The 8,328-nt window shown below is 29.0% G+C and overlaps 1 protein-coding gene across 1 annotated transcript; it reads right to left on the reverse strand.

Annotated features, from left to right (window-relative positions):
* Window positions 1-2,843: 2,843 nt before the first annotated feature.
* On the reverse strand, window positions 2,844-4,404 carry LOC121219531 (F-box protein SNE). The gene has a single exon (XM_041097818.1). The coding sequence runs from the start codon at window positions 3,452-3,454 to the stop codon at window positions 2,975-2,977; it is 480 nt and encodes a 159-aa protein (XP_040953752.1). The 5' UTR covers window positions 3,455-4,404; the 3' UTR covers window positions 2,844-2,974.
* Between the last annotated feature and the right edge of the window lie 3,924 nt (window positions 4,405-8,328).

Consider the following 8,328-nt stretch of genomic DNA (forward strand, 5'->3'; position numbering starts at 1 on the left):
TTGAAAATATAATGATTTATTTGCACTTTAACTCTTTTTTTTAAAAAAGTCATTTTAATTATTTATTTAAGCTTTCACACTTACAATTTTTGTTAAATCGCCCATAATGGATGAAAAAGTTAACATACGTTGTATTGTAGTCCACGTATATAATATTTAAAAGGATAATTTATTTGAAAAATAAATATTTTTTATTTTTTAAATTTTAATATTTTTATCTTTTACAAATTTTTAAAATAATTTTAATAATTTTCTATATTTTTTGGAATTTTTATTTTTTAAATTTAAAAAATTAACTAATTTCTAACATAATATACACGTGGACTGCCACATGGATGCTACGTCAACAAAGTCAACGTCTGCTAATTTTTCAACTAATTTGACAAAAAACGCAAGTTCGATGATTAAAAGAGATGAAAAATTAAATAGAGGGTGAAAATAATTTGTTTTATAAAGTTAGTGGATTATGCTAATATTAAAATTAAAAGTGGGTAAATTTAAAATTTACCATTAAGCTTAAAAAGAAAGAGCCTTACCTTTAAAACATTCGTTATTTTTCCCAAAATTTTATATTAGGACAAAATTACTTTTTTATAGTTAATTATTTTAACAATTAATCGTAACGAAAAAAAGAAGAGAAAAGGATAGCAAGCTAAGGCGAGGGTAACGGTTGGTATTCGTAGGTCATATCTTTTCTCGAGAAAAAGATAGCTAAAAAATCCAATTACATTTATGTCATCCTCTCCACCTTCCCATAAAATCCAAATGCCTTACAATTTTATTTTATTTTATAAGTTAGCATTTGATGCAATATAAAATTATATTTTATTATATCAAACATTTATATTATTATAATATGTTTGATTGAGCTCGTGTTCTTTATTAATTGTATTCCACTTCGGTTGAAAATTTATTACAAGTTCATTTATTTTATGAAGGCTTATATATATATAAACCTTTAAGAAAATGGGAAAAAAATAATTATATCTTTGTATTAAATTTGCACCCAATTGAGCTATTGTTGTTAACTAAATTAATCAATTAAATTCCTCTCTTAATGGAATTCGTGGTTGACATATTGTCCACTAATATAAATTGATGGATCTGTCAGATAGTGACACGTGATAATTTCTGATTTAAGCTAATATTTTTTCATAAAAAATATTAAAAATCATAAATATATATAAAATTATTAAAAATATTTATAAAAAAATAAAACTATTAAAATTTATACAAACTTATAAATATTATAAAAATATAAAAATTCTAATGAATTATAATAAATTATAATTTTTTATCAAATTAATTAAACATGTTTAAAAATTTATGAAAACATATAAAAATTCTTAAAAACATAAAAAAATATTAAATATTAAAAATATTAAAATTGATATAAACTTAAAAAAAGTTATAGGAAATCATAAAAATCATAAAATATAATAACTTATAAAAAAATATAAAATTAATAAAATATATTTAAAATATTTAAAATTTTATGGAAACTTATGAAAATTCATAAAAACTTATAAATAATATAATAAATTCTTATAAATTATAAAAAAAATCATTTAAACCCCTAAAATCATAATGAGCACATGACATTGCACAAACCATTAGATAATGGAAATAGTCATCAAGATTGTTAATGTCATTTTTATGTTGAATGAAATGTTCTCAATATTCCACAAATAAAATGGCGCTCTCCTTTTGATAAATTATTATTATTTTAAAAAATTTATCTCTAATTTTTTAAGTATATTACAATACTTTGGACCCTGAAAAGTTGAAAATTACTTACTAAATATTGCATAATGTAAAATATTTTTGATACAGTTCGATACTATTAAACCAAAATTTTATTATCCAGCTGTTAGCATATGCTCAACCACTTGGTTCTTAGATCAATCAGTCTAATGATTCTATTCAAATTAGTACCTTTGGCAATTTCGATCTAACCAGTTCGATTGACTAATCTGGTCCAGATCAGATTTATAAGTTTATATCAATTTAAATATTAGATTTATTAATTTTTTTTAAAATTTTTATAAACTTATATCAATTTTTATATTTAATATTATTTATATTATTTATAATTTTTTTTGATTTCTTACCATTTGTAATATTTAAAATATTTGATTAAATTAAAAGTTATCATGTGTCACAATTTGATTGATCCGTCAATTTATTTTAATAGTCAATGTGCTCAACTACATATTTCGTTAACGAAACGACTTAATTGATAATTTTAATTAAAGATAGAGGCTCAATTGGGTGCAAATTTGATACAAAATTAATTGATTTTTTTTTTTTTGCATTAGCCTATAGTTTTTTTTTTACATAATAATGTCATAAAATAATAAATATTATCTTAAAAGTAGTTATGTATTTGTATATTTTAATAAATTCAAAAAAATTAATGATAATGTTTCATTATCTCAACATTACCATTTCAATTAAAATTATGTTTAAATTGAATATTAAAACTCATAATAGATATTTCTCAATCACACCATAATCTAATAAATTCTTATTTTATTTTATTTCAAGAAACAGACATATTATAGTATTCATATATTATAAGTGAACCATAACATATCCTTTATTAAAATATGTAATTAATAAATTTTTTAATAATTTATAAAATTACATTTTTAAGAAATGATATGTTTTAATATATATATATATTTAACAATAATCTAATTATAGTAAAATCTTGAATCTTTAAATAGAAATATGATAAAAATGTAACACACTCAAACATCTAATCTCTAATAGGAAGTGAGCTAGTAATAAACCCCAGTCCCCATTTTAATATGGTTGTACCATAATAGGAAAGGAGAAGCGAACAGCAAAAAGGAACTTATTAATTTTCATTACTGACAAATCTCATACATAATTATAAAGAATTTTATGATCATTTTCGGTTTCGAGGTATAATAAATTCAAAATAAAAATAAGATAAGGCGATGAAAAATCAAACGTTAACAGGCTTGCAAAGGAACATTAGCGACGATGGTGACGATTTCTCGACGAGCCTCCCGTTGCTATTACTTCCACCAAGCCTTTCGTAATAATCAACGCAAAACAAAGACAACGAGAGCTGGACCTCGTCGCCAGCCCAGGTGGCTCTTCTCACTCTTCCCAGCCGACTCCGCACCGGTCTCACGCAACCCGTGTAGAGGCGTTTGTAGCCGCCCAGGGCAAGAACCACGGAACGGACGCTGGAAGGTGGAGGAGACACGTGGCGGAAGCAGAGGTTTTCCCAGAGGGAGTCATTGCGAGCAATGGTGCACCAGAGACGGCAGACGCTGGCGGCGACGCAGAGGGAACGGCCGTCGAGGCGTTCGAGGATTTCTATGAGGATGTCTACGTGGTCGTTGATAAAGAACTTGGGTCTTTTTTCCTTGTTCTCACCGCCTGTCTCGTGGTCTTCACGGCTGTGGTTTTCCACCATCGTTGAAGTTAAAAAAGGGATAGTGAAGAAGAAGAAGGAGATCGCGTTGAGGAGTTGAGAGGCAAAGGTAAAATAATAATGGGTTAATATATAGGAGAAATGGTTATACTGCTATAGGTGTAACGTAAAGTTGAAGGGATTTGACTTCAGAGGGAAAAGAAAAAAGATTGTGTTTGTATTAGGGAAAGCGACACAGAGGCAGACTAAAAAGACAAACAAGAGAGATTTTTATTTTTGGGTTTTTGAGGTATTTTAATTTTCATTGCTGTGAAATTTCTACTAGAAAATGAGTTGCATGTTGAACAATATTTAAAGCCTTGAAAAATGAACTTGTATTTACAGCATGGATGAATTGGAGGGAATCGAGAGGGGGGGGGGGGGAGAAGAGGCCAAGAGAAAAGAGCCAAGGCAACAAGAACTGGAACCGATGCTGTGCCTTTCTCTTTAATGACTTTTGTAAATTGCATATATTGTTTTCAACTTTGTTGTTTTTGTTGTTGTTTGTGAATTTCAAACACTTTGTTTTGTTTCAGAAAACACACTGGTAGCTGAAGTTGTGATGAGGCAGAGTTTGGTTTTTCTTAGATAGTCTGAAACTACAAAATAAGATGGAGAGTAAAAGTGAGGCACAGCTGTTTGGGGTACAAAGGCCAAAAACTTTGATTTTTGATGATTCTTTTCTTACAAAAGAGTTAAGACTTTGGATTCGAAAGGAGAGGAAGAAAAATGTGTCATTTCAACACCGCTGGAACCAACCTATATTTGGTATCTGAACAAGCGATTGGATTTGGAACCCAAAAAGTTTAAATGATTTTGAGACAGGCAGAACAAGTGATTTTTAATTTTGTTGGGTGACTTCTCATTCTTATGGACTAATTTCACATATTTACCTCTTGGGGTTATCCTTACTTTACCTCAGAATTATTGGGTTTGGAGGGCTACTATATATAGTATAGGCTCAACTAGGATTTGGCCTCTTTTACATTGTATTTCCATTTTCTTTTTTTGATAAAGCAGTTTGGTATTGACATAGGGTCAAATTGAATATAATTAGACTAACAAAAAAATGTTTAAGGATAATATATTTTTTGGTCAACTAGGTTATTTTAGTATTTATATATTTTTATCTACTTTGTTATCTGAACTTGAAAACTAGATTCATTTTGGTCATTGAACTTGAATTCCGTCAAGATTTGATGTTGTGGTCAGTATTTTTGGAACAAGACTAGATTGGTTGATCGGATCGAGAACCGATCAGTATACTGGTCTAAACAAAAGGGTTGAACCGATTAAATAAAAAACTACTCGAAACTGATAAAAATTAAAAATTGAGGCAAAAATCAATAGTTAAACAGGTTGAATTGATGTAATTTTTTATGAATTTTCATTATTGTTGGTCTACCAGTTTAACCAATTGAATTGAAAATTAGTAGTCTGACTGGTACAATCATCGATTCAGTTATTAAAATATTGTATGTGATCTTTAAGATTATATAAAAATTTTAAATTTTAAGTAATAATGTGACATGATCTCAGAATGTTACGTAACTAAACTTTTATATTTTCTAAGTTCAAGGATAAAAATAAAATTAATTTATAAATTTAGATACTAAAATAAATAAATAAATAAAATAATCAGAAAAAAGGTATATTATCCCACGAATTTAATACTAAATCTTAAATTCCCACTACTCTAGTTTCAGAGAAATTCTTTAATAAAAAAATAAATTTATATGCACCCAAATACTGAAATCGGATTGTTTTGAGTGGAGAACATAAAAGGTCATGTCAAAGCATCTTATGTTCCACCTTGAAATAATAATGATGACTCTTTGGGTAACAACCAAAGCGAAAAAAGAAAAAGCATCGAGATGAAGGATGAGGGTGGCAACTATTTTGGCCCCAAATCCCCTTTTATCATTCAAATTAACTCACATGGATTGGATTGGATTGGATTGGATTCAATTTTAATTTTAATTTTTAATAATATAAAAAATTTAACAGTTAAATATCTTTTAAAATGATGAATACGAACTGTTTGAATGAAACGCGAATGGAGCTGAAGAAAAAAAATTCTACAATTTTCCAATGATGATGGTCACCTCTAGTCCTAAGCCCCAACCCCACCAAAATCTGAGAGAGTTTTTTAATGGCGACGAAGGCTTGTTTTCGTATTGTTGGACTGACATGAAGGGGGCACTGTTCCCTATTCTTTCTGGGAGGAATTTGATAATTGCAAGATTACAAGGAGAAACCCGTAAAGTGCGTAAAAGAATAAAATAAAATAAAAATTCACAGTTTCACTCACTCTCTTAACGACTACTATGATTTTTGTACTTTTGAGTCCTGCAAACAAGAAAAAAAAACATCGGCTAAATGTTTTATACGTAAAGAGTTTTCATCATTTCTCTCAAGTCATCCATCCATCTGCTTTCTGCAAATTTGTACACCTTTCATTACAAAGATGCACCATTAAATTGACCATTCACTCAACTTTTCATCCCTTCACACTTTGATGGATAAATAATTTGGGGAGCTGGACAGTGACAAATCGTGTTTAATAATTGCGTTTCAATGTACTCAGATTCTAATATGAGTATAGAAGTATGATGTTACATATGAAGCAGGCATTTATATCCTACATTTATCTTTGGATTCAAGTAACATTAGAGTAATGAAAGAGATGGCCAAATGGACTCATATTTTTGGCTTCGTTTTCCTTCACTTGCTTCTTGTGTGAGGTATCTAGGTAATTTGTGCCATTTTACAAGATTTAGGACAAGAAGATGTCTTCGCCTTGGGTTTGGGTTTGGTTTGTGTAACAATTCCCATTAAAAAAATAAACTCGAAACTTTTCAAGCTGAGTAAAAAAAAGCCCAAACCAAATTTATCTGTTTGAAGGTATCTACAAGACCAGGTTCTTTCCGTAGCTTCTACAGGAAGCCCCCCTTCCTCCTGCGTTAGCGCCATTAAATATTGAATTGTTTAAAGTAATAAGTGTCGAAACCATTTTTTTGAAAACAAAAATAAGTTATTGGCTTTAAAAATAAAAATAGAGTCGCCACCGATCATTGATTGAGGTGTGATCGGCTCACCTTGAAAATGATTTTGGTCTACGAAATTTGAGAAAATAGGTTCGGGAGTCAGTTACGCACGAGGAAGGGTTAGCACCCTCGTAACGCCCCAAAATCGGTACCAAATTGATTGTTTAATGTCTTGGTGTCGAAAAATTTGAAAAAAGATTTTAAAAGAGAACTTTTTACCTTGAATGAATTTAAAAATAAGACATTCTAATTTCAAAGAAATAAAATGTCACACCCAGTAAGTTAGGGCAAACATTTTTAATCTTCAAAATTAAGCTTGTCTCTTAATTTTTAAAACTCATACATTTAAACTTTAAGAGGATATTCGATTACTTGGGTTAAAGGAGAAAAATCAAAACCCAATAAATTAGGGCACGATCACTCGAATTTCCCAACTACGGAATATTGCCTTTTGTTTTTTAAAAAATATCTTATTTCGAGAAGTCAAAATATCAGGACCAGTAAGTTAGGACCCGACGTTTTTAGATTCCCGAGACCAAGCTTTTATTTGAAATTGGTGAACTTATTGTAAAATAAATACTCGGCTTTCTAAATTCGTCGAAAAATAATCGCGATCCAGTAAGTTAGAACACGATCTTTCTCGAAATTCATGAATGCCAAATATTTTGAAAATTTATAAAATATGATAATTTTTAATGCTTTGACAAAGCCAAAATATATTTTCCTTGAAAACATGATAAAATGCTAATGCATATATATATGCATTCAAAAATCATGAAAATAAATTAATAATAAAATATACATACATTTTAGAAACAATAAACATAAAAATGTATAAATATAATATATTAGTAGATTATAAAAATATGGATATATAGGTATATAAAAGAAGAATGCAGAAAATATACTTATTATAATTTTGAATAGTGAATGTATATATATTATAAAAAAATGTATATATATTCGGATTCTAAAATATATAAAAAAAACTATATAAATATTATAAAACAGAAATATATGTACGTATATATATAAAACTAAGAAAAATAAAACAATAATAAAATATATAAGATATGAATATGAATTTAAAACATTTAAAATATGTACATATATATATATTCTAAAACACACACACGAATATATGTGAGTATAATAATAATAATAAAGATAACAATTATAATAATTATAATAACTATATTAATAAACTAAAAAAACTTAAAATGAAAGATTATGGATTAAATTGAAAATAACTGAAGCTTCAGGAGCAAATCCAAAGTAAATAAAACACCAATCGATCAAATAGAACATGCAGTTAACAGTGGAGGACCAAAAGAACAATTTACCGAAACCACCCAAAGCATTGCGCAATATTGGACCAATTTGAAACAAAAATAAAATGTACAGTAAAATTTAAAAGGAGTTATAAATTTAATTTAAAACACATTGTAAAATAGGGAGGACCAAGGAGATAAATATCCCCTCTAAATCTTTTGCATTTGCCCCATATATCCTACTGTTCGTGGCTTATTTGTTGCAGGTGGGTACTAGAGGAGACATGTGCGACGTGCGCGCGGAGGGCTGAACATGGGCGATTACTGCGACGTGTGTGGGGTGCGACTGCTGATTGCTGCGATGTGGGGCGTGCATGGCGTTAGGGTAGCTGCTGTTAACCGCTGTTTAGGTTTAGACTGGGATTTGGGGTTTGGTTTAGTTAGTTGGGCCTTATTGGGCCAAATGTAATTGGGTTAGATTGATTAATTTGGGCCCCGGGCATCAATTGGTTATCACAGCTGCCCCTCTTTGCTTGTTATCATGTAATGAAAACAGAGC

The sequence above is a fragment of the Gossypium hirsutum genome, chromosome D07 (assembly GCF_007990345.1).
Source record: "Gossypium hirsutum isolate 1008001.06 chromosome D07, Gossypium_hirsutum_v2.1, whole genome shotgun sequence".
NCBI classification, from domain to species: domain Eukaryota; kingdom Viridiplantae; phylum Streptophyta; class Magnoliopsida; order Malvales; family Malvaceae; genus Gossypium; species Gossypium hirsutum.